Genomic DNA, 27,523 nt, shown 5'->3' on the forward strand with positions numbered 1-27,523 from the left:
TATGGCTGTTGCTGCTTTCAGTACAGGCAGCACACAGACATGTGGCCACACTGAAATGTAAAATTTTTATACGACTTGCGCTAAAACTTTTTGCTTAACAGTTTAGTGAGGGCTATACAAACTAAAAATGGTACAGTATAACAGACCAGTCGCAACTCTTACATAACATCCTGCCCCCTAAATACATCTTTTATGCGCCAAATGAGCAGTCATAGTTGTACCAAATGCGGATAAGAGGAACAAGAATTGAGTTATTGGCAGAGAGTATGACAATTATACCTACGTAGAACAATTTACTAATACAGTGAATACCTTATACAAATATTAAGAACTTCATTCACCCTCTGTGTTCTTGATTGATTCTAAACCCACTTAATTCAACTGGGACTTGAAGATAATCAAGTTTAAGTCTTGTGCAACAATAAGGCACCCACATTTTCTATCGACAGCTTTGGCTTTCTTGACTTAGATGCCCTAAGCTGAGCTTGTCATGCAGCACAGTTTCGAATATAGCACAGGGTGTTTTCACAGGCCTGGAAATTCCCAGGGACGACAAAGTTCGGAATTTACGACAAAGCTCACCACGTTTCTTTAATATGTTTATTTAAGCAAGAATAAAAAAAACTTACCTCGCCTGGATTAGGCAGCTCTTGCCTACAATCGGTATTCCAGCTGGTGGCTCAATCGTCATGAAGAGAACGTCGGGCACCTTGGCACGTCTGGATGGAAACAACAATGAAGGCTTGAACAGCAATGAAAGATGCGCCTAGTACTCCGTCACAATACACTAGGCTAATAAGAAAAACCAACAGCTGCACAATAACTGTATGTCCAGACCGTCATATAAACTCAACAATCACATCTGCAGTAGCAGCCACATTTCCATGGTGAAGAAATCAGTGTGAACAGCAGACTGGCTAACTATAGCTAGCATTCTACTAAAACAAATGCCCACTTGATAGAATGGTTATTCAAGCATTCAAGAGGCTTTCACATGTTGTAATGCAGCCAATTCTAATTTGTTTAAGAACAGGTAAATTTTCTGTCACGTCCCCAACAAAAAAAATCAACAATCAGAAAGCAAAATTGTGGGCTTGAGAACCCATGCACAATATAGCCACCCGCAATAAAAGCTGCATTATTATTGTCTCTGCATTACAGACAGACACAAATACAAAGGATATACCAATTCAAGTGCACTGAGATAAGCAAGCTTACCTGCAGACACCGCACTTAACTAGCTGAGCTTGAAAAGGAACACTTGCTTCATTGTAAGGAATGTGGCACAACCGGCAGTCCAGCTTGCTTGTTGCATCATCAAGGCTGAAATAAAATGTGTACAGGCAGTGACAAACCTATGTAAATTAAGAGTTTAGAAAATTTTCAGTCACATTACCTCCCACCTAAAGTAGAACAGAGGTTTAGCCCGGAATACTGTTTCGAAAATAAATGTTTATTCCTCCTCTTCCTCCATTACTTGAAGTACAGTGAGTTTTAGTAGGAGGACTAAGATAACATAGAAAGTGGGAAGACACCTACAGATATGAATAAGGAACAATACCCCTGATATTTACATGACTACTGTGACTAGCTCTTGCTCCTAGCATAAAGAACTCAATACAAACCCAATAACTTTTTAATGTTAAGAGATGGAATAAATTTAATTACTGCAACTATCGAAAGATTGAATACAGTAGAACCTCACTGATACGTTCCCATTACGTATGTTTTCCGGGTACCAACATTCACAATCGAGAACATAAAAAATGACCTAATAGAGTTAGGCTCATTTTTGATCGGTTCATATGTTCCCGGTAAATATAATTTTTTGGCACTGACGTTCAGTATGTTGCTGAAGTGTGATCAAAGAGTACGTTTTTCGCCCTCTAGACCCCATTTGGACAAGAAAAGGTGCAAGGCGTGCGCAATTGAGAACAGTATATATAGCCGCCCGTGTTGTGTGAAAATCACAACATGCACAGTTTCTTATTCCAGTACCAGCAAATCACCGCCCAGGTTACTGCACGCCGCGTTCCCAGCTATCGCTGCCAAACCTATTACGATAAGCATCTCCAGCAAGCTGTTTTACAGCATGTGGTGCGCAGTGCCATTGGTAGTGTACTGCACACTTTTAGTTAGCGATAAACCGAACATGCGCCGTTCTCTGCTGCAGGTGGCACGATGTGAGCATCACGTTTTGCATCGGCGACATCTGGTGTTGCCCACCAGCTCAATTTCGTTTCAGTTTCCCATCGCCCTCTTAAAACACCGCATAAAATGTGTCTCAGGCTGCTGGAGCACCACCAGCTCGATGCGCGTCAGCGTCTTGTACTGCAACAATTCGCGCGACACTTCGCGTTACATAGATGTTAACAATAGTTGAGTTTGTCAAATTTTTTCAGTTATTTTGGATTGCATGTTTTTCCGATTAGTAGGTTTTTTCTCGAATTTTTTTCCCAACACATATGAATGAGGTTCTACTGAACTTCAAACCACCATGTCAGCCATCTCATAAGGTCTTGGAAAAACAACTTTGCTTAAATTGTGTGAAATGATGGAAAGTGTAAGCGTCCACCTGTCTCCTGCAGGTTTTGAGCCGGAGTCAGTTGAGCGTGCAGACTTCTCCTTGTCTGTGTTTGAAGGTGCTGGGACGACAGTGTGCCTTGCCGTGGATGCAGTACCCAACTCCTTATCCACCACTGGGTTCAAAAGCACCGCTGTCCCACTCGCGGACAGAACCACCACCTCATCACTGTATGCAAAAAGAAAATTGCCATATGTTGCATTAAGGCGATATGACGAGTGAGACATGACTGCAAGTGCTTAGATACACCTGCCACAAAAGGTAAGATGTACACAGTGTACACAAAAGCAGGTAACACCAAATGCTACACTACCAAATTTCAACACCAAATGCTACCCTACCAGCTAATGTGATTAAAGTTAATCAACCTAAAATATAAGCCACACACATGCCAATAAGAAAGCTAATTATTAGTTGATCTGAAATTCACTATCAAAGCTGAAAGTTTGGCAAGATATTGAAGATGCATTGTTGGGAAACCAGAAAAATGAAACAAAATGACCGAGGGACACAATCTTTCTGCCATGCATTGCTTTGTTTTTTCTGTTATGATAAAAATAGTGCATATACCGCTGTTTAACCCATAAGCGATTGAAAAAAGAATAATGACATCGAAATTAAAATCAATAACTGTAGATTAACGGTTTTACACAATAATCTTACAACCACGTACGCGGCATGGCGTCTTCCTGTCCACCGTTTTCTAGATGCTGGTTGCTGACAAAAGGCAGCTGTATAACAGCAAAATTAACGATTGGCACAACAGCAGGTAGGCAAACTGGCCAGCGCAGCTGTGCCAGTATTTCTAGCCTAAATGCATCACCCCTGCTGATGACACAAACATCGGCTACAGTTTGCTCTTCACCCAAAGCAGTGACCAGTAGTATAAACCGATTGTAGTATAGCGTCGCCCCCTGCCAGATCTCTGTGTTATCGTACATTTATGTTTCGTGGTAGTTTGGCTAGATGGCGCACCCCTCTTCTGTCATGTGACGAGCTGGGACCAATCAGGAGGTGTCATCTGGCATGTGAAGTCCTTTTTAGTAATAAACAGCCGCGAGTTGGCTCAGTCCTTGTCCGGTTTTCATCAGGAGCAGTTGGCTCCGTGTCTCCCTCTCTGCGTCGGCGTTCGCCGCGCGTTCGCTGGGCGTGGGCCCCCACTTGCCTGCCGCTGCCGACACAACATCTTATGGCGACGAGGATGGGATTCCCGCTGTGGTTCCGACCAAAGCCCCGGGAAACCAACGAGCTTCGTAAGTGAAGCGACCCTTCCTGTGTCTGCACGGCAGGCAAACGCCGCTGATGCACTTGGCGTCGCGAGGCTTCCGAGCCTAGGCCTTCTCGCCCCCCTTGTTCTTCCTTGCCCCATTCCTGCTGCGAGCTCCGGCTTGTCTCCTGCACTGTCTCCTGCACGCTACTGGGCATGGCGTCTTTTACGGTGAACCTTCCCGTTTTTCTGGAATTGCCCGAGCCACCGTTAATTCCATGGTATCGATGGAAAAAAATTTTTCAGGCCCACCTCGAAGCGGCCGGCGGTGGCGACTAGACGGACGCGCGACGAGCGTCCGCGCTCGTCAGCGCTCTCGGGCGTGAGGGACAACGGAAGTACTTTGCAGACGAGGAGCAGGAAGCAGCAAGGCAGTTAACCGGCACAGCGTCAGCGTCAAGCGAGGAAGCAAGGCAGTCGACCGGCGCAGCATCAACGTCAAGTGAAGCGGTCCCGCCAGCGTCAGAGTTCCAGAAACTCTTGCAGCGGCTTGACCGGCTGTTCGCCGCGTCAACAAATGTTCTGGCGGAGAGGCACGAATTCACCAGTCGAAGGCTGTTCGAGGGAGAAGGATTCCTGGAATTCATGACCGCACTGAAAGAGAAGGCGGTACAGTGCAACTTCGGCACAACCTACAATGAGCGCGTCCGAGACCAAATAATACATGGCGTAGCAAACGTCAGCGTTCGCGAAAAGCTGTTAGCTCATGGCGAAACCCTGTCCCTGGACAAGGCAGAAGAAATTGGACGCTCTTTAGAAGCCTTGCATTGAGCGAACCGCGCGTTCAGCTCCGAAAATGTACGAAGAATCGAGGCATCTCAACTTGGCGTTCCGTCGATGGGCCAAGATGACAGACTTCTTCCGGGAAGCGGCCAAGATGGCCGACTTAGTCCGGCAGGCCATGAAGATGGTCGACTTCTTCCGAAAAGCCGCCAAGATATCCGACTTCTTCCGAGAAGCCGCCAAGATGTCCGACTTCTTCCGAGAGGCCACCAAGATATCCGACTTCTTCCGAGAAGCCGCCAAGATATCCGACTTCTTCCGAGAAGCCGCCAAGATGTTCGACTTCTTCAGAGAGGCCGCCAAGATGTCCGACTTCTTCCGAGAGGCCGCCAAGATGTCCGACTTCTTCCGAGAAGCCGCCAAGATGACCGACTTCTTCCGAGAAGCCGCCAAGATGACCGACTTCTTCCGAGAGGCCGCCAAGAGGGCCAACTTCTTCCGAGAAGCCGCCAAGAGGGCAGACTTCTTCCGAGAGGCCGCCAAGAGGGCCGACATTTCGCAGATGGCTCCTCCGGGAACCGTGGTGCATGCGATCGATGTGGCAGCAGGAACCATATCGCGTCTTACAGGAATTGTCCAGCAAGAAATCGGCGATGCAACACCTGCCACACGTTGGGCCATTTTGCATCAGTGTGCCGAAAAACCCGTACTGTTCAGCACGTCTCTTCCGCAGAGACGCAGTCTTTGTCTACTTCCGCAGGACAGCCGTCCGCGTCTGTCTTGACGGTGAGCACTTTGGAAACTAAAAAGGATTTACAAGTTCAGGTCGTAGTTAACGGCGTCTCCATGCGACTGCTGGTGGATACGGGAGCGTCTGTGTCATTCATGACGGCTGAAGATTTTAGAAATCACTTTGGTCGACAGCGCAGGATGTCACTAACAACAGTGGACTTGAGAAATTTCTCCAAGCAACACATCGACATTCAAGGCCTTTTTCAAGCCACTGTCCAGTTTTTCCAAAGGTCATGCTCCGTCACGTTCCCCGTAACGACTACAGGAACATCACTGCTGGGTTTAGACGCCATCCAACGCTTGGGCATACAGATCGACGGTACATCGCTGACATGTCGTCTACCATCACTTCCTTCAGTACAGAGCCCCACAGGTGTGCCTCCGGGTTTTGATCACCTCTTCAGTGACGAGTTGGGTCTCGTCAACGACTTAGTGCACCGAATTCATCGGCAGCAAGATGCGAAACCAGTATCTTAAAAGTTGCGCCGACTACCCCTGGCTCTCCGTGACCAGGTCACAAATGAATTGCGACGTCTCGAGGACTGTGACGTCATCGAGCGCGTCGAGGCTTCTGAGCGGGTGTCTCCACTCGTGGTGGTGCGCAAGAAGGATGGAACCATGTGGCTCTGTGTAGATCTACGGGAACAGGACAGTCTTGTGCCTCAAGTTCAAGAAAGAGTCTCGCAGAAACAGTGGCAGACTAAACAGTACGTAGACAAACGTAGAGGTGCTCAGGCAACTCATATCAAGGTGGGAGACACCGTCAGAATAAGATTTAACAGCAAAGGATTCTTTAAGTACAGTAAACCTCGTAGAGTTAAGGCCCAGATAGGACCATCTATTTTTCTAGTCAGTGATGGGAAGACGTGGCATGTGTCTAAGTTAACCCTAGTGATAAAGGATTCAGCAGATAGTACATTGTGTACAAGTGATAGAGACTTTTTGTACTCATATTCAAACTTGGATAGTCATTCCGATGACTCATCTGTAGTGACATCGTCTTCTCATAGTTATAAGCAACAGCTAAGTAGTTCGTCTGACTGTATCACTTCCGAGTCTACACAGTCAGGAGTCGTCTCTGATTCCGTGGGGGATCGGTAGCCTCCCAGGACTTGTTGGGACGTCGAGAGGAGCTTCCTGGGCAACCCTCTCCAGCTTTGAGCGACACCCACATTCAATTGTCTAACCAGGGGGAGGGAAATAGTAGTGGGACGACTGGGTCTTCTAAGTCGACCGATACGCGTCGCAACCCCCAAAGTTCTTCTGAGGTACGCACGCGTCCTCATCGTGACAGAAAACGGCCTCCGTGGCTCGATGATTATGTTTCTTGAATGTAGAGCATTTTACCGTCTTCAAAATGCCACAGCTAGGGGCCTCGCTGCGACATTTAGGAGACAGTTCACATGTTTCGTTCACACAGGTATAAAAAGTGTTCCCTGATGCGGTGCAGTGAGTCTTGTGCCGTGTTCCTTGTCGGACTTTGTTTGAGTGACTGCCTGTGTTTTGGTGCCCAAGACTGGTGCGCGTGTATCTGAACTTGGACGGGGACGAACTGAATTTGTTGTGGACTTAAGTGCGTGCTTTGTGTACAACTGGTGCGCGTGTGTGAACGTGGGGGGGAACGAACTGAAATTGCCTTTGGACTTAAGTGCGCGTCTTGTGTGCGCGTTTACCTGTATGCTTACTTTGTTTCCAGGGGGGGTGATGTAGTATAGCGTTGCCCCCTGCCAGATCTCTGCGTTATCCTACATTTATGTTTCGTGGTAGTTTGGCTAGATGGCGCACCCCCCCTTCTGTCATGTGACGAGCTGGGACCAATCAGGAGGTGTCATCTGGCATGTGAAGTCCTTTTTAGTAATAAACAGCCGCGAGTCGGCTCAGTCCTTGTCCGGTTTTCATCAGGAGCAGTTGGCTCCGTGTCTCCCTCTCTGCGTCGGCGCTCGCCGCGCGTTCGCTGGGCGTGGGCCCCCACTTGCCTACCGCTGCCGACACAACACCGATGTCCTAATTTTTATATTTCACGATACGTGACAGGAATTGTCCAATCTGTAGTCGAACCCACTTATAACGATACCGGTTTCAACAATATATTGGTTATAACAATGAGAAGCTGCTTCACCATCAACTTTTGCATGGTGAAATAACCTGCTTACTACAATGCCCCGATGCTGCATTATCGGTTACAACGATGAAGTCTGGCTGCTGGGTTTCCGAGCTGAAAGGTGATGAAATGCGAAATCCTTCAAAAGAAAAAATGAAAACGAGAAATTCGAGCCATTGCACGAAGGGCCGCTGCTTCAACAGCCGCCGTGCGCTCATTTTCCAGCCATCTCCGTGTGCCTCTCCCGTCGCCCTTCCACCTCTCCGAACACTAATGGGCTGTGCCCATGGCTCTAAGCCGCCTCACCCTCCCGAGCACGAATGGACCGCACCAACTGCGCTGCTCAGCTGCTCACAGATTGCTCACATGTTGCTCGCTGGCTCCTCATTCAGCGCAGTTCTGCAAACAGCCTAATCACTCGCATTCGTCTTTGTTCTTTGCGTCGAAATCATTCCTGGCCACGGTTTCTCAGCCTCGTTTGACCAACAGTTGGTTTGACTCACCACCGAAACGGACGATGGCTGATGCGCCCGCTGATCATCGGCAATGCACAACGTTGCCGGTGAAAAGAAAGCCTAAGTGCTTCTAACCGATGAGGCGATCATCGCGAATGTGCTTGCATCTGATAGCAATGGCGACAACGGCAGCGATGACGCGGTAGGGCAGGCTGCCTCAACGTTGTCCTCACAGGAGGCCCAGCGGATGATTCAGTTCCTCCGGGGCTTCGTTTTCATGAGAAACCTTCCGCTGCACTACGTGGAGCACCTGGATCCCTTGGAGAAGGATGTCGGCAAGCTTCGCGTAAATCATGCAAGGGTTTTCTCGTGCAAGCCAGTTAGAAGTACGTGGCGAGATGCTTGTGGCGATCTCGCCTTGACGTTTCTTCTGGATTTCTCAAGCTGACAGACTGCCGCAGCAGCATTCTCGCAATTTTTAAAAGGCACCAAAGCAATGCCTCGACGGTGCTCGCATATAGCTTGTCACCCGTGACTCCTCTTTGCAGTTGTTATAGCAGTTCCATTCTTTAACGCCAACAGCCGTGGCTTGCTACACGCGATCGGAGCGCCCAGGAAGCAGTTAAACGAGTGAGCACAATCAGCAGCTGGATGGAGAGAGGTGGTGGGGAGGGGCACTAGCCTCCCCGCCATTATAGTTTTCTCACATCAGCTCTGCCATCTCCCTATTTTGATTTTTTCATGCAACCTAGTTATAACAGTTATCGGTTATAACAACGAAATTTTCGTGGCACTTGAATATTGTTATAAGTCGGTTAGACAGTAGTACGTAACAGAGCTGCAGTACAAGGCAAGTTCAACTCTGAGCCTGTGTGTGGCCATCACAGTACTGCATGCAAGATGGGTCGACCGCATCACGTGCCTCATAGTCTGGACACCATGATTAACAGTATATCTTCTGTATTGCGTGAATTGGCAGACTGAGAAATAAAACGTTCTTAAAACGGTGCACGTTGCGATTGTTGGTGGTTAATTTTTGAAGCGCTGTATGCTACAACTTCACTCTTCAAATCAGGTTAGGCCTAGTGGCAACCTCGGCGCATCCTTGGCACGAGCCGACAGCGGTGGGCAGCGGCATTCCGCTTGCATGGGCAATATGAAAACTCTCCACCGGCACGGTGCTGCATGGCACACCGCTGTGGGAAGCTTGCCGCTAGTGTAATCACTCCTTAAGAAAAAGTGCATTTTCGAAAATTGCGTCCAGTGCACTGTCGCACACACTAGTTGTGTGCAGTACACTACTGCATGCATGCATTACCACAGCAAAGTATGTTCCATTTATACCATTTAGACAAAATTTGGCCAAAAATTTGGCTGTTGTAGCCGGCAGTCAGTTATAGCCAGGTCTGTTAAAAGCGAAATTGGTGTTGCACTGATAATATAGGCAGACCAAACTAAGTGAGAAGAATAGTCTTTTATATCCCAAAGTATGTTGTATGCAGATCCACAGCAAAAAGTGCGGACTGCATTAGAAACATCTAATGTTTCAACAAGCAGTTATCACAGAGGTAACTATCAAGAAAGGAAGCTATTCTTACCAGATGTTTGTGGTTTCGTTGTAGCCTAGTACAACATTGCATCCGAGGGAGCGCGTATGGGAACGAATCTCTTTCCTTAGCTCCGTCCACCATGCATCCCGAGTTTCAGGCTCATCTGGCGAAACGTGTCACATGCAAGAGAAAATAAATGTCTGTAAAGCATTACAACTAGGTGTGCTGATACACAAGGCCATCCTCCCTTAGGCAAATACCTTGCTGGCGTCTAAGAGCACATATCAGGCCTAAATTTGGCAGGGACTACAGATTAACCTTTCATTTAATAGACATCTACTATAAGCACTATACCAATCACTTATCTTAGGGCACATTCACACCGGCGACTGACAGTGGTCGCGCGACCAAGTTGGTCGCAAAGCGACCAGTCGCAAATGGTCGCAAACGGTCGCCTTTCTTGAAAAGCGACCATTTTGGGCCAGTCGCTCTCTGCGCGATTTCTCAGTCGCGCGACCGTGGTCGCAAAACTGATAAACCAATCAGCGGCGCACCGGAAGTGATCTTTCGTGTGTCTACATCCGGCCTCCTCCGGCGTCGCGTTCAAATTCCGCGTAGATTCCGAGAGTTCTCGCTGAGAACGATAATCTCCGGGATTGCGACTTGCGGGTCGCGCTCAGCCGGGCTTGCCGGTGTGAGCATCAGTCGCCTTCGGTCGCTTTTTGATTGCGAGTCGCAAATGGTCGCGCGACCTCCTCAAGTCGCCGGTGTGAATGTGCCCTTAATGTTGAAGAAAAGTTACTAACTACTAATTACTCATTCATTTTTTTAACAGTGAATGACCTTCACACAAAACAAAAGGAACTGAAGATCAGAGTGCTTGTTGCCATAGCTACGTTACTGCATGCTACAATAAAAAGAAGGTTGTCATGGGTGAGTAATGCCCAAGTCAGATGGGCAAATTTAGTGACACTTCGAGTGAAAGCACTTCCCCTCGCTGAGTGCCATTTCAGCGGCGTGGTATTAGACGGCAAAACGAAACGCCCTTCGGGATTATTGACAATTTAGAATTGTAGAGCTTGATATGAATCTTAGCATTTCAAGTTTTATAAATAGTTACTGTTTTATTACAAAAAGGAATGCTTATTAAGAAAAAGCTGTGCAATCCAAAATTTAAATATCATAATCTCATTACCACTTCTATTTGCTTTGAGTCAATGCAAGCCTGTAACATAACCAAAATCCAAGGAGTCAAAATGGCAGACTCTATCAAAAATGATTGTTTCAAGCTTATTTTGGCTTCACTGAGGTTGTAAAGACGCTCATAGCATCTGAAATCATGAAAAAGTGGTCTCGGAATGGGTGGCGACTCTGCAGTGACCCTTTATTTATATATTCTTGAAGCACTGCTATTGAGGCTACACACTTCAGCACGTCGAAGTGAATTCATCGAACACGCTCACTGGCAAGTGCATTCTACAGCAAGTGTCATTAGAGCTTCCTGGCTGACAGTCTGCGAGCAACACTAAAGGCAAAGTGCACTCACTCAAAGTGTCACTAAATATTGCTAGCGCAAGACGTGCCGGCATAATTTGGAACTTACTTGAATCTTATCTTTGTTTCTACTTGCTGTGTATGTTCTCGTCATACATTGTGTAATCAGATTGTATGTGCAACACGAATTGTGTAGTGCTTTCTGGAAGGCATGCGGGCACCAGCAATTAAGCTGGAACCTTCCACAAATCATGTATAAAAGCCCGACACACTTGATCCACACATCAGATTTTCAACAATCACTGACATCATTGTGATTGAGTGTTACTTGTTTTGCTGGGCATAAGTTCACCCAATAAAGAGTTAAATTTGTAAACTCACAGTTTTGACACTGCATCGTTCTTCACCATCACTATGTGACAATGCGGTTATGACAACTTACGCTACTACATGCTATGGAAAGTAATTTGAGCATGTACCTTTCATGAGTAAGCCACTTACAATCTGGTTGCGATCAATACCATATATCTGTATATACTGGTGTAAAGGGCCTCACTTCTTTTTTTTCTAGAATCTTGGCTGGGTGCCTCCCTTACACGAATCAGGCCGATGACGGTAAAAGTTTGTACTGCTTCCACAACTGTACCAGACGGTAAGAGAGGCGCAAATGACATAACACTGCAGTAAACAACCTCAGATGACGGCCCATTGTCCCTGACCAGCGCTGACCCAAACAGGGCTCCCTTCTCTGGAGGCAAAATGCCACCGATTTGACTGGAAACAATGCCAACACAGTTGAAACAATGCCCCACATAAAGAAATAATGGCACGATGGCACTGGCCTGACTAGTGTCAATGGAAGAGCAGCTAGCGTCATCAAGCAGCAACGGAACTAACTTCGGTTTCTGGCGATGTTTTGAATTTTTTTCCCAATATTTCACCCTCCCAAGAAGGGATGCGGCTCTTACACAAGTATATATGATAATTCAATACAAAAAATTTCTACCTCAAGAGGCAATATTAAAATTTAGGGTGCTACATGCCAAAGCCAGGATCTGATTATGAGCCACATCCTAGTGGGAGACTCCAGATTCATTTTAATTTTGACTACCTAGGGTGCTTTAACATGCACCTAAATTTAAGTACACAAGAGTTTTAGCATTTCACACCCATCAAAATGTGGCCGCCACGGTTAGGAATCAAACCTAGGACCTCATGCTCAAGAGGCAACATTCTATAATGAAACAGCAAACACAAAAATTTTTCCATAAGCTAACATTCATCAGACCAATTTTATGAATGCGTCGACAGTGCTGCTAACAACATACCAACAGTTGCTGATATGGTGCAGCAGTTTCCCCCCCCCCTTTTTTTTTTCAGTATAGTAAAACTTTCTTAATTTGGATTTTACGGTGCCGAAAAAAAATGTCAGAATTAACAGAATGTCGAATTATCGAGGGTATCAAGAAAACAAACAAATGCTTATTGTGTCAAAGTGCGTTTATTTACTGAATGAGTCAGCAAATCCTGTTTCTATTTTGCACAAAAGCAGTGCAGACGCTGCAATTCTCGTCCCCTTGTGACTGATTAGCGCTCGCAGTGGCAGAGGCCTCGTGACTTCCTTCACAGCGCAGCCGTGGCGCGCGTCTTAACCTCAGACATGCATTTCAATACTGCTCGCACATCCCGATTATTTTTTCGCCAGGTTACCGCCCATCCCGATGTACACCGCCCATCGCGATGTAAGCGGTGTTCTTCATCCTCGATGCTTTGCATTGAGTAAAAAGTAATCTCCAGGCTTGGAGTTGCACCTGACACCGGCAAAAACGCCGAGAGCAAGTGGGGCTATACCAATCCAGGTAGAACCAAATTAGGAAGACCCACTAAGCTTCAACAAGACACTCCCTCACCAGAAGAGGAATTGGCCTCCCTGGTGCAGTATTCAGTCCCTCCCTCCCAAATGACTCATTCAGTTTAACACCCAAACCCTCTCAAGTAACGCTAGCATAGCAGGACTCCTTAAATAAATATCAGGCATTGTTTGGAATATCATTGGCCTTAGTGAGGTTAGAACTCGTGAGGGTTACACAGTGCTGACAAATGGCCAAATCCTCTGCTATAGAGGTCTCCGGGATAAGAAGCAATATGGGGTAGGATTCCTAATCCATAAGGACATAGTGGGTAACATTGACAAATTCTACAGCATTAATGAGAGGGTAGCTGTAGTCGTAATCAGACTTAATAAGAGGTATAGAATAAAGGTAGTACAAACGTACACTCCAACCTCCAGTCACGATGATGAAGAAATAGAACAGTTTTGTGAAGATGTTGAATTAGTGACGCAAAAAGTGCAAACTCAGTATACTGTAGTCATGGGCTACTTCAATGCAAAAGTGGGGAAAAAGCAGGCTGGTGAACAAGCAATAGGCAACAACGGCGTGGATTCTAGGCACACTAGAACAGAGATGTTGGTAGAATTCGCAGAAAGGATTAAGCTGCGAATAATGAACACCTTCTTCAGGAAGCGTAGCAACAGAAAGTGGACCTGGAAAAGCCCTAATGGTGAAACAAGAAATGAAATTGATTTCATACTTCGACGATCCCAGCATAATGCAGGATGTAGAAGTGTTAGGTAGGGTAAAATGCATTGATCATAGGTTAGTGAGGGCTAGGATTCACCTTAATTTTAAGAGAGAAAGAGTAAGATTGGTTAAGAAGAAACAGGCCAACCTAGATGCAGTAAGGGTAAAAACAAATTCAGGCTGGTACTTGCAAACAAATATGCAGCCATAGAACAGAGAGATGAAGATGACATAGAGGTAATGAATGGAACCATAACAAAGCTGGCTTCAGAAGCACCAACTGAAGTGGGAGCTAAGGCACCAAGGCAACCAGTAGGTAAACTCTCCCATGTAACAAAGGACTTAAAGGCCAACTTCAACGAAATTTCACTTTGGCTAAATTGACTATAAATGCCTAGCGTACACTCTCAAAGTAATCATGGCAAACCTGCAGGGCTGGTAATCGCCTAATTTTGTTATTAGCAGCTATTAGGTAAATAGTGCCTATGCAGACGACGCATGCACCTGGCGGCAAAGCAGTAGCAATGCGGATATGGCACATAGTGAAGAACCGTACGCAACTGTTCATTTCTCAGTTGCGCCAGGTTGCGCCTAGGCAGCCAGACAGGCGCATTGCTCGCTCATCATTTGCGAGTTGACGGGCGTCTCTCTCGGCCTGCATTGTCCCTGTTGCGCTCATGATTTGAGCTGTTGCAACAATTCCGATGCGTTGCATGGCCGTCACGAGCTCAAATACGTGCTCGAGCACGAGCAATGCCTGTGCAGTACACAACGCTGAGTAGAGGAAGGCTGAACACATCTTTCATGTCCCAGCTTTCCGAGCGCAAGCATGCACCGTGTCGCACCAGGCAAGTGCGACGTGAACCAGCCAATGCGCTCAACGCATGTAAACTGCAGTAGACGAAGCTTGTGAGGATGTGCGACCCTCGCGCCTCCCCTGATGTTTTTCCCGCATAGCACGCCTCCTGTAGTGCGGCTTCGCCGCGTGGCCTGCGTGATGCCTGCGGCGGTCGATGTGGTTGGGGCGCAGTGCGAGAGATGGCGCGAGTGTTGCGCTGCTAACGCCGCCGACAGGCGGGGCTACTTGGGCGCCGGAAGAGAAGGCGCTCTCTCTCTTGGATTCGGGACTGCGAGCGGGACGGACCTGCCGTGCCGCGCGTGCGCCAACCCATGCTTCTGCAAGACTGTCTCGAGTGGCCGCCTTGGAATGCGCCACCATTTGCGTGACCGTACACGCGAACGACCAGGCGTTGGGATCCAGCATGGGGCAAACATATTCGCTCGCTATGCGGTCGCGGTGAGTCGGACATCTAGATTTGTCGCGCGCCCATCGGCATGTTTTGGGGATAGCAACTCGGCTAGCAGGCATTGATCTATGAAAGGTGCAATAAATGCCCTTGTGATTGTTTGCACTACTGTGTTGTCGTTCCTTTATCCCAAGAGTACGGAGGAGAACCCCATATCTCCCACAAGCTGCACTTCAACAGCACAGTCACTTACCCATCAAGATCTGCTTGGCAAATGCTTTCTCGAGTTGACTATATAGTGTGATGGCGCAGGAAAACGAAAGGTAACGTTCAAAGGTAAGTTGTATTCAAGAGCGATATTCTCGAGCGATCAATTCCGGTAGTGCATCATCTTCAATATGTTTCGCGTGTCTCTACATCCGACCCGTCGAAGTAGACGAAGGAAATCCTTTCTGACACAGTGCCAGAAACGAGCAGGAACCGTATGCTGCATTGGTCCCGAAGGAGAACGCGATGCGGCAGCAAGCCATGCAGGAATGCAATTCCGCCACAACGAAATGGGCGAATATTTATCACGGCCGCCAGTCCGGCCTGTCTGGCCGTGAGTTTGTGTATGGTTAGCACCGAGCACCCCTAATCCGGCCGTGCCAAGTCTCAGCTACTTATCTTTTACTACAGATGGCAGTAGTTGTCTGATCAGTCTAGGGAGCCTACATGCAAACAGAACTTTTGCTAGCATGTAAGCTCCCTAGATCGGTCAACAAGTGTGGCGCTTCCAGCGTGCCAAGCAGCAGCCGGTGAAGATGGATACGTAATGCCAGAGACAGTAAGATCGCTAAAATTTTATCCTGCGCTTTAAACGTGACCCGCAGCAGCGTGGCAATCAGGTATTGCCGAAACGCTAGCGGACAAGTTCACAGCAAGCGAGTGCGTATTTATTTGTCGAAGGCCCAAACGCAACACGCTCACTTATGTGAACCCGAATAGCAGGCTGCTGGTCAGCCATCGTGCTGGCCACACGATGCAGCCCGTTCCAGTTGCTGCGGCGTGTGATAGGACATGTTCCATTCCTGCACCAGTCACACAAGACTGTAGAGCGTCCAATTTTCACCAATTTAGCGTAACTGCGCCATGTGTGGATCGTATCTGCATTAAGCTGGACTATATTGCACTTTTAGCGTGGCCACTCCAATATGCTCTTCTTCGAGCGGAGGCATAACACATCAAAGCCCTGCTGTTGAACGTAGACAGCCAGATAGAGAAAACCGACTGGACTCTGAGAATATTTCGTATTAAAAGAACATCGCGGGCGCGCGACAGCCTTGTCACAGCGCACGAAGCAGCTAGGAAAGTATACTAACTCTGTGACAAGCAGACGTGCAGGACCTATTCACTACTGATGCATCAGAACAAATTACAAGCAAGGAAAGCAGACAGCATGGGCGCTGGTTCTCTACATTCTTCACTGTTTGTCACTTCTGCCGGGCAATAATGGAGTCATTTTTTCAGTTTCAGTATGAAAAGCATAGATTTTTGCAAGCTCTTTGCGACGGATTGGGCTGCATTTCAAGCGTAAGATTTTGCACAGAGGCTACCGTATGTCTAAACTATCTAAAACTAGGCTCTCTACGTGGTCGAAAATTTTGTTGCAGTTGGCCTTTAATAAAGAAACAACAAAGAATGAAAGTGTCCAACTTAAGAGATCAGACAGAATTCGCGGAACTGTCAAAATTAAACAGCAAGGAGAAATTAAGGGATATTCGAAATTATAATGTGACAAAGACTGAGGAAGCAGTAAAGAATGGACACAGCCTGAAATCAGTGAGAGGAAATCTTGGCATCGGACAAACCAAGATGTATGCACTAAAAGATAAGCAGAGTATAATATCATCAGCAATCTCGAAGATATAGTAAAAGCAGCTGAAGAATTCTATACTGACCTGTACAGTACCCAAAGCAACCATGATACCTCCATTCAAAAAAGTAATGAACAGGTTACAGAGGCTCCTCCTATAACTAGCGATGAAGTTAGAAGGGCCTTGCAAGACATGAAATGGGGAAAAGCGGCAGGAGAAGATGGACTACCAGTCAAACTAATGAAAGATGGAGGAGACATAATGCTTGAAGAACTAGCGGTTTTTCATACGAACTATCTATTGACTTCAAGGGTCCAAGAGAACTGGAAGAATGCCAACATTATACTAATCCACAAAAAGGGAGATGTTAAAGAATTGAAAAATTATAGGTCCATTAGCTTACTTCCAGTATTATATAATGTATTTACCAAGATAATCTCCAATAGAATAAGGGCAACACTGGGCTTTAGTCAACCAAGGGAACAGGCAGGTTTCAGGAAGGGATACTCTACAATGGATCACATCCATGTCATCAATCAGGTAATTAGGAAATCTGCAGAGTACAATCAGCCTCTCTATGTGGCTTTCATAAATTACGAAAAGGCATTTGATTCAGTCGAGATACCAGCAGCCATAGGGGCATTACGTAATCAAGGAGTACAGGGCGCTTACGTAAATATCTTGGAAAGTTTCTACAGAGATTCCACAGCTACCTTAATTCTCGACAGGAAAAGTAGGAAGATACCTATAAAGAAAGGGGTCAGACAAGGAGACATAATCTCTCCAGTGCTATTCACTGCATACTTGGAAGAAGTATTCAAGCTATCCAACTGGGAAGGCTTAGGAAGGAGTAAGGATCAACGGCAAATATCTCAGCAACCTTCGATCTGCAGATGACACTGTCTTGTTGAGCAACACTGGGGACGAGTTACAACAAATGATTGAGGGCCTTAACAGAGAGAGTATAAGAGCGGGGTTGAAGATTAATATTCAGAAGACAAAGATAATGATCAATGGCCGGGCAAGGGAACAAGAGTTCAGGATCACCAGTCAGCCTCTAGAGTCTGTGAAGGATTGCGTTTAACTAAGTCAATTACTCACAGGGGACCCTGATCATGAGAAGGAAATTTACAGAATAAAAATGGGTTGGAGCACGTTTGGCAGACATTGTCAAATCCTGACTGGAAACTTACCATTATCATTAAAATGAAAGGTGTGCAATCAATGCATTCTACCAGTGCTGACATATGGAGACTGACAAAGAAGCTCAAAAACAAGTTAAGGACCACGCAAAGAGCGATGGAACGAAGAATGTTAGATGCAACGTTAAGAGACAGGAAGAGAGCGGTGTAGATCAGAGAGCAAACAGGAATAGCTGATATTCTAATTGACATTAAGAGAAAGAAATGGAGCTGGGCAGGTCACGTAATGCGTAGGTTAGATAACCGGTGGATTATTAGGGTTACAGAATGGGTGCCAAGAGAAGGGAAGCGCAGTAGTGGACAGCAGAAGACTAGATGGGGTGATGAAATTAAGGAAAAGGCGCTAGCTGGAATCGGTTGGCACAGGACAGGGGTAATTGGAGATCGCAGGGAAAGGCCTTCATCCTGCAGTGGACATAAAATAGGCTGATGATGATAAAAAACGAAACTACTGTTTGCTGCCACCGCGGCCGCTATCGATGCAATCATGGATGGTGACCTTGTCGTTCTGAAGGCGCGTGGCCGTCGCATGCACCGACTCAAAACGAAACCACCACGTGCTGCAATTGCGCATGAAATTACGGTTGCTAGTGATGTGATCATGGATGGCAACTACACAGCTATGACGGTACATGGCCGAGGCACGCACCCAGTCAAAGCGAAGCTATGGCCACAACTGCAGCCGCTATCAACACGATCATGGATGCCAACTACGCAGCCATGAAGTCACACAGCAAACGCTGTGCTATTCACAGTGGTAAACACAACACTAAAGGCTTTAAAAGCACAGATGGGCATGAAGCATTCTGGCATTGCTGTCACTCATGTACAATTTCTACTGATGACCATGGCGATGCGAACTCCACTGCTTCGTTTCAGTGGATGCTAGCGCCGTTGTTGCTATTTGGTGTCCCACATTTGCGGCGCTCAGTGAGCTCTGAGAGTTGTCCAAATTAACTGATGTGCAGCCAAATACGTCCAAATTAACGAGACTTCCGTTGCATTAAGTAATGCATATGCCTGCCGGGACCAAAGGACGAGTCCGAATTATCAGATTTTCTGAATTAATGAGGGTCGTATTAACAGTAAAATCTCACACGTCATACAAATGAACCGAAAATTCATATTAATTGAAAATTAAGCAATGCTGATGCAGTAAACAAGGAAAAGTGGAAGGCAACCTACCGGGATTGTTGATTTGGTCGAGAAGCTTCACAGATCTTGCAGACACAACACCTCCGATACTTTGAATGAATCCCTGCGGGAAGTGCTTCATGGTGATGAAGGGGTACTCCTGTATCAATTAGCAAAGCATAGGGTAAGAAATTGTGTAACATGCCGACAGCAGTAGGCCTCTCATTATCTTGATTAGAAGTTACTGTTCTTAATCACAATAATGCAAGGTGGGGGTGCACATTAAAGAACATGAATAGCTGCTGCTGGCAAAAGTATAGTCTATCACCGGTTACAAGCTCAGCAATGGCATCAATATTGCAGACAGCTTTGTAGTATATCTGCAACATCCAACTTTACGTCATAGTTTCGGACATGAACTCATTTCTCCACATTTTGTACTTTGAATGTCAAGTAGACGCTCAGAATTATGTACAATTTGGCCTCTGTTTTAGCCAACCAACATCTAGCGCAACTCCCAGCAGCATGCCATGGCCCTGCCTTTGATATATATTGCACTACTGATGACAAAATCACAAGTGTGAAACTTTCCGTCTGGATCTTTTCTGGCAGTGCCAGTATGTGACAATGTAACGGCATCCCTGCCAACAATAATTTACACCAGGCCACATTCTGAAATGCTCAATAAATCTCAGAAACACTGCATTTAAGTTAAAGCGTTGAGGTTTAACGTACCGAAACTGCACAGTGGGTTATGAGGGCTGCTGTAGCAGAGCATACGAGGCTGATGCTGACCACCCCCGGTTCTTTAATGTGCCCCCAAGGCACGGTACAGGAGAGTTTTTGCATTCCGCCCCCTTTGAAATGCCAAGGCCGGGTATCAAAACCATGACCTCGTGCTCAGCAGCGCAATGCCAACACCACTGAGCCACTACAGAGACCTTGCATTTGAACCATACGATTGTTCTTATCCATGAAATATACAGTCGAACCTGGCTATATCGAACTCGCAAAAGAATGCCTATCAGTTTGATATAGAGCATAATTCAACATGAGCCTGCTAAAGAACTGGATGTCATAAAAGCACATACCATTTATAAAAATCACTTTATTGATGAAACCAGCGTAGTTTCACTTGAAATAGTCCTGTATTTTCCTCTGCTTGGGAAATTTCGCTGCCTGCGACACACACACATCTCCACATTGTCTAAGGAGCCAGAGCAGCTGAAGCCGCAACCTTCCATATTCGCGCAGAAGCACCGCACTAGTGCGAGCACACACCAATCACTTCGGAGGATGTGGGCAAAGGACCGCCGTTGCTTTCCTCGTTATGCCCAATTTCACTTGTGCTAGGTACGATGTCAGCAATGCAGTCTTCGTTTTCAGGCTCTCCCATGGTCGCGACGCCATCACCTGCACTCACAAACTCGTTGACCGCCGATTCATCAGCGGCTTCCGGAAATTCTGACAGCTCGCTTCAAACTTCGACAACACAGGCAATGGCTTCGTTGCACTCATCAGAATTTACAGTCATCACCAGGCACACGGAAGCCGGCACATCTGAAGTAATTTCGGATGAACCACTTGTACACGGCCGTGTGTACGCATCGGGGTGCCACAGCCACCAGGTCGCGAGCGATCGCGAGTTTGTCCGCTTTAGTGCTGAGAGTGCTCCTCGGAATCTTGCACGCTGCGGAGACATCCGACTTCTCACAGTGTTCGACCCGATTTATGATTTCGAGCTTCACGGCAAAAGGCGAATTCTGCCGCTTCATCACAGCATCACTGTGGGAAAAGGCCCACAAGGCACAAACACACTGAACCAGAAAAGCAGCCATATGACTCACACTTGCGCCATCTTGCACAACGAAGGCACGAGAGCCTCTGATTGGCTGTCTGAGCAAGCGCTGCGGGCGGGCCAGGATCATTTTTGGCAGGGGAGGTGTCAACGGCTCACCCGACACAGCAGAGTCACGGTAGGGAGAGCAATTGGATGGAGCCACGCTGCTGGGTTTCCCCGCCACCGCGAGGGAGAGCCAACTTCTGGGAGCACTTTTCCGCCGCTTGACGTTCGATATATTGGGAGTCGTTTCTATTTTTGTTTGATGTAAGCGTAATTTTTTGCTATATATACTCATTGTAACTGTAGTGTGTTCAGAAATTGCTTGATATACAGAATAGTTTGATGTAAACGGGTTCGATATAGTCGGGTTCGACTGTATTTGAGGCTGGAAGCCCGAAGCCTCACTCACTGAAAAATTTGAAATTCTCAGTACGTGCCTTTTGCTACTCTCTGTTTCTCAATATGCTTAGATGCAAGAGCTGCCTTTCAGCACACAGAATCAGCTGTTGTTTAGTGGGGATACGATAAACCTTTTTGGGACGGTCAGATTGTTAAAACTTATTGGCTAGACCAAACAGTGTGTGTTGGAGTTTACTGCTGGCAGCATGGCACAAGCATACTCACCAAAATGATAAAGCCATTATGCTCAATGCTCCTCATGCCCACCTGCTTGTGTCCTCATGAGCAGCCCTTTTCTAAACGTATTTCTGTGTGTGATAGGATACACTATGTTGTGTTTGTTTAAGTTAAGGATGACTCACCAGCATTTCCAGACTTTCCCGAGCCAGTGCTGGCCTGTTGATGAACTGCCTTGGTCCACCACCGGTGCTACTACCAGAGCTTGCACCTGTTGGGGTACATTAAAACAGTGCAGAAACTGTAGCATCTGTAAAATACAGCAGGCAGTCAGCCCCAACTTCATGAAACCGGGATGGTTCCAATCTACACTAAGCACTGATAACTTAAAATTTCAGTGATACTTGTCCACTGGGCTAGGAGAAGGATGCTGTGGTGGAAGGCTCTGGATTAATTTCGACCACCTGAGGTAATTTACTCTGAATTCAAGTACTATAAGTAGAAATATTTTTGCATTCTGCCACCCTGCTCCCTGGAATCTAACACGTGACCCAGTGCTGAGCAGCATAACACTGCAGTCACCAAGCCAGTGCAACCAGCCAACGTGAAGCCTTAGGGTACATTCACACTGGTGAGTGACAGAGGTTACGCAACCAAATGTGAATGGTGATGAAGGAGTGACTGAAGGTGACTGATATTCAAACTGACAAGCTTGACCTGCTTGTCACCACGCCAAAACATCTCACGATTGATGTTGTTTACGTCTACAAAAAACAAGGCTCGAAACGCATCACAACATAAAAGAAGCTTTAGGTCTCATTTACACCGGTGTCACAGAGGTAACGCAACCATCTTGATTGCAAAGCAACCAATTAAGGTCAGTCGCTCACCGCTCAATTTTTAGATGTGTGACTGCAGTCGCAAATCTACTGAATTAATTAGCGGTGCAGGAAGAGGAAGTCTGTATACAATGATGCTTATTTTATATGGCAATAGCAATACGAGCAGATGTAAACGGCATCAATCACAAGACAGGTAGCCCTTGCCAGTGTGAACGACAGTCGCCGTGAGTTGTTTTGGGTTGCCAGTCACAGTTGGTCGCACTACTTCTGTAAATTACCAGTGTGAATGAGCCATTAGCGTGTAGAGATGACCTGCTCCTGCGCTGCTGATTGGTTCAGTAGGTTTGCAACTGAAAAATGGAGCAGCCGAGCAATTATCCAAAAACACTCGCTTTCCAACCAAAGTGACCACCTGCAACTGGTTATTTTACGACCGACATGGTCGCACGACCTGTGCGAATTCACAGTGTGAATGAGCCTTAAAAACATTGTTTCAAAGACCTTATACCAATGTCCCATTGCAAAGGACCAATGTACACTACTGTCCAGTCTTGAAGGAAACATTCTACTACTAGTACTCTAATGCCAATTAGGTTTCAGATTTTGCACAAAAGCCTGCAATATTATTTTTTTATCGAAGGATGCTTTACATCAGTCATTTTTTCAGGAAAAGGTTGAATAAATCTTCAAGTTACACTTCTAACTAACTGCTTCACCTAACAGTAGACCGTGCTTTACGGATCTGCACAACTCTAGCACAATACATTACATAGGAATAGTGTACAAAACATGGTCAATAAGTTGGACAGCCTACAGGTATAATGCAAAGAGCTAGTGCTGCTTATGTCTGTCAGCTATGTGACTTATCCTCTGCTGCCCACTTCAGCCACATCTTAAAACGGTGCACTGTCACCTGCAGCTGTACTTACTGCACTTGTACACTACAACAAAACTGAAAAAGTAACACATAAGCATCAGAACCTGCATAATATTGACAATATATCTGTTTGTTGCTGCTTGTCTTCGTTAAGTGCACTGGCATTGTTCTTTCTACACTGCATCCTAAAGGACTTGTGGTGACGGTGACATCTAACTGCAAGCTGTCCATGCAGTTTGTATTTGCCACAGTTCACTTAGCTGATATTAGGATAAATTAAGTATGTAGTAGTTTATTTTACAGATCAGTGCGAGTCATGCACTTTCTAACACTTACCACAGCTAGTACAATATTGGCAAATATACGTATGTTTTATTTTTGTTGCACTCTGTTAAAAATTTTTATTCAATCTGCTAAAAGTGGCAACAGACAGATATACAAATTTCGCATGGATCTTTATCAAGGTAATGTTGAATTTCGTGAATTTCAACATATGCTATTTAGCTAAACCAGACGAAGTGAATGCAGAGAAAGAAACCTGAATGCAGGCAGACAAATCATCTAAAACATTCCCACATTATGCAACTGCCTGCACTGAGAGTATCGGCATGCAAAAACAGTGCGTTTGTGTGTCTGCGCATGTATACCGTATTTACTCGCATAATGATCGCACTTTTTGTAAAAAAAAAATTGACGCAAATGCAGGGGTGCAATCATGACGCGAGTTAAATTTCCCGCAAAAAAAATTTTTTTTCATCCAGCATTTGCTGCGGGATGACAACAGGTAAAAAAATAGGCGGCTGCCGCTATATGTAGTGCAGGACACCAAAACAAAAATGGTGGCCGGCGGAGCAAGCTGAATGCACCCAACGCGATTTTTTTTCTTCTAGTGAGTACATTACATGCATTGAAACAGTTTCTTCCATATCAGTAATGAATAATATTGTTAATATCGGCAAGTTTTCGGCAATAACGCAGCCATGTCCACTTTGCGGGGACAGAAACAGATGGGCGCGCTTAGCTGTCAGTGACATAGGAACACATGGCGGGCATGCTGCAGAAACTGCAGCATTTGTCTTCACTACTATCCTAATACGGCACGTTTCCGCTAACGGTGGGCAAATATCTTAGCTGTGTTACAAGCGTCGGTGTATGGATAACGTTCACTTCTAACGTATCAGTGTAAACGTGGCTGCTATCGTTGCCGCTCGCGATTTGTTGCATGCCACGAGTGCAGATGAGAAGAATCGAAAGGCGACTTTTTTGTCGTTGTTGTTGCTGTTGACCACAACCATTATAAAGCCTACACATAATAAAGGCAAGTTTGGTTGTAGCTCTTTTTTTTTTTTTTTTTTTTTGTCAGGGAAGTGCAAAAAGTGATGAAAGGAATGAAATGGGGCATCTGCTTAAGTATGTTTGGTGCGTGCAGACCGCTTGGTTTGTCTTGAAGAGTCATTCGCGTAGCATTCGACAGATAGCACAATCATTATTAGCTAGACTTGGCACACGACATATCGCTGCGGCAAGCTTGAGGTGCGATCATTACATGGGAAATTTTAAAAACTAATTTTGACGACAAAATTTAGGGGTGCGATCATTACACGAGTAAATACGGTACATCTGTATCACAGGTGTGACAGCTTGCGAACAGCTGGCACCCTAGTTTAGAGAAGAACACATACTGAGAGCAGCGGCAGCCGGTCCACCTGTATGAAGGTCAGGGTCCGAAGCCCTCTGCAGGGGGATGCTCGAAAGCGCAGCCACTGGAATCGTCCTCGGGGGTGAAGGGAGGGGGTGAGGGGGCGACTCCTCGGAGGGGGACCTGGGCGGGGGGCAGAGTGTGTCCGAGCGGTTCCTGCGCAGGGGCGCCCCCAAGGGCGCAGGGGGCAGGAGGGCTGCTGCCCCCTGCAGCAGCAGGGACTGGGCCGATGCCAGAAGACCCGCACCCCGTGGAGAGGGCGTCCCACGCCGGCTGCTGCCACCGTGCGGGGAGCCCGGGCTGACCCGCACCCGAGGTGCAGTCGTGCACAGCCAAGCGGGGGAAGAGGGCATGCGGGTGTGACAGCGAACAACCAGAGGGGAGGGGGGAGGCCTCTGCAGGGACAAGGGGAGCAGAGGGGGAAGGGGCAGCTCTCTGGCAAAAGAAAAGGGTCGAGAGAGAAAGAGAGAGAGAGAGAGCAGCAGAGACAGAGGACACTGTCAGACATAGAGCATGCCACATCACGCACCCATCAAGTTCCTACGCCTTGATGCTGGCACTGTGGAGGGGTTGGCTGTGAACAGACAGCAAAAGAGTGAGTGCTGCAGGAAAGTGTGGCCACTGACTTGAGAATAATGGGACAAAGGAAACATCTTAAGGTGTTCCATGCTTACTATTGGCATCGCTGTATGAGGATACATGTCTCCTGCACATTTGGTCTTGGTTCCAGAAAAAAAAGGGGGGCAAATAGAAATATTGATCTAAAATGTTCGGTCCTCAAGCATTACACAGAGGCATTGGGGGACTCGTTTTTACTCTTGTAGGCCGAAAATTTTGCCTATATGAAGGCTAGCTAGAGATCTCTTATCAGCTATGGACCTCCTATCCCAGCTTGAAGACAGCAAGTAAGTCAACAACATGGAAATTTGGAAGGAGCTAACACAACATACTTGGCTCATTTAGGTTTACATTTAGGTGGGCTAGTTGGTGAATGTTCATGGTGAATGACAGAAGACGAGAAAAGACCTTCTCGTCTTGTTCATCTTTCTAGACTGTCAACCACTGTGCTTGCTTTATCACCTAAGGCAATGCTTTGTAGACCAGCCATATTACTTAAGTTTGTTTACTCGATTACATAGTGCATAATGCACTGTTATGGTTACAGACAGCAAGCCATAAGCTAGCATCAGGACGCGTCGAGCTGTGCTTCTGGTATAGTACATGAAGGGAAACAGCCAATCGATGCCACTAACTTCCTTCCATATGTTACAATTTCCCTCGGGCACCACATTGCCAGCAACACAACCACCACTATTACTTTGACTACCAGTGCACATGCAAGGCAAAACCAATGCCCGGATGTAATTTCATATAACAGCCTCTTTGTTCTCTCATTATATTTCATAATTAGAGGCAAGTTTTACTGCATTTGTTTATATACTGGTATTATATTTTAGAAGATGTTCAATGAGCTCAACCACACATCTGGTACTCAGAGTTTAGCTATAGTATTTACAATGAACAAGCATGGACTTAGGCTGTCTATTGCACTGGCTTGCTACATGGTGATGCTTTCAACAGAACATCATTACCTCCTGCACAATAATAAACATTCCATAAGAACTCAAAGCTACCACAACTATTTTCATGGCATGACTACAACAGAGATCACTTAAACAAATATTTCACTAAGTGACTTACAAGCATGCACAAGGTGTTTTCAAACTGTAGAGAATATCACCTGAATTAAGCTTGAGAAACAAAAACAAAACACTCAGTCCTTTCCTTTAAGCTGCTGGGCATGTCTTTCCGACATCTGACACGTTTATTGTTTACAAATCGAATGTGACGCACCAACAATCATTTCACTTAAATGCAGAACTTTGGCTTCATAAAATCAATTAAATTCTCTAAGCTGGGTATCACAAAACTGTCATCAAAGACAAAAATTTATGTACCTCTTAACTGCAGGTTCTCGCTAAGTGTCGTTTACATGTTCACACTGTATTTGCTGTGCTTCTGCTTGTTATCGATTCATGTTGTGACCCGTTCCCCCTTACAGTTCCCTAGAACAGTGGTTCTCAAATGGAGTTTGCGGACCCCAGGGGGTCCCCAACACATCCATGGCTCAGAACCAGTGCTGTAGAATATGGGGACACAAACAAAATGTAAAGCTACATCAGCTTTTTTTTTTTCTTGTAATTGCTTTCTTTTCTTTTCTAGCACCATTTCTATGTCAGCTTTGGGTGTTTTCAAAGTCTCTTCTTGCAAAAACCTGTGCATGGCTTTCTAACATCGTAACAAGATAATCTACACTGAAACAAAGCATCATGATATCAAGCTGCTATACCATCTTATGCTGAAATATATTGAGCGAAAGGCGATGCTATCATAACTGTCAGCTATGCAGGGAGCAATTCCCTTTCATAAAAAGCTACAATATTATGCCCTATTTGGTGACATGCCAGCACTAGCACAAGAGATTAATTGTTAAAGAATTGAGAAATGTATCTGTGAGCACATAGAAAGACACACAGGACAACACTGAGCACAAGCAGCCATGCAATGATCACTGTAACACAAACAATGAATAGGCAAAGAGAGGAGGAGTAACACTAGTGCGAGAAAGACAGCAGGTGCAAGGGAGGTGAATGGCCAGAAATGCTAAGGCAGAGAAACACCACATACAGTGCATCAAA

The 27,523-nt window shown here is 46.1% G+C and overlaps 1 protein-coding gene across 1 annotated transcript in view; it reads right to left on the minus strand.

Moving 5' to 3' along the window:
- The window catches only part of LOC126536868 (C2 domain-containing protein 5), a 68,726-nt gene that overhangs the window by 31,253 nt on the left and 9,950 nt on the right, over positions 1-27,523 (minus strand). The window contains exons 11-17 of the mRNA XM_050183893.3: positions 24,808-24,947; positions 21,592-21,677; positions 19,039-19,147; positions 9,521-9,635; positions 2,576-2,752; positions 1,219-1,323; positions 630-719 (exon numbers count right to left, since the gene is read on the minus strand). Of these exons, the coding sequence (XP_050039850.1) occupies positions 630-719; positions 1,219-1,323; positions 2,576-2,752; positions 9,521-9,635; positions 19,039-19,147; positions 21,592-21,677; positions 24,808-24,947 (822 nt within the window). The remainder of the gene's footprint in view (positions 1-629; positions 720-1,218; positions 1,324-2,575; positions 2,753-9,520; positions 9,636-19,038; positions 19,148-21,591; positions 21,678-24,807; positions 24,948-27,523) is intronic.

This window comes from Dermacentor andersoni, chromosome 4 (genome assembly GCF_023375885.2).
Source record: "Dermacentor andersoni chromosome 4, qqDerAnde1_hic_scaffold, whole genome shotgun sequence".
Taxonomy (NCBI): domain Eukaryota; kingdom Metazoa; phylum Arthropoda; class Arachnida; order Ixodida; family Ixodidae; genus Dermacentor; species Dermacentor andersoni.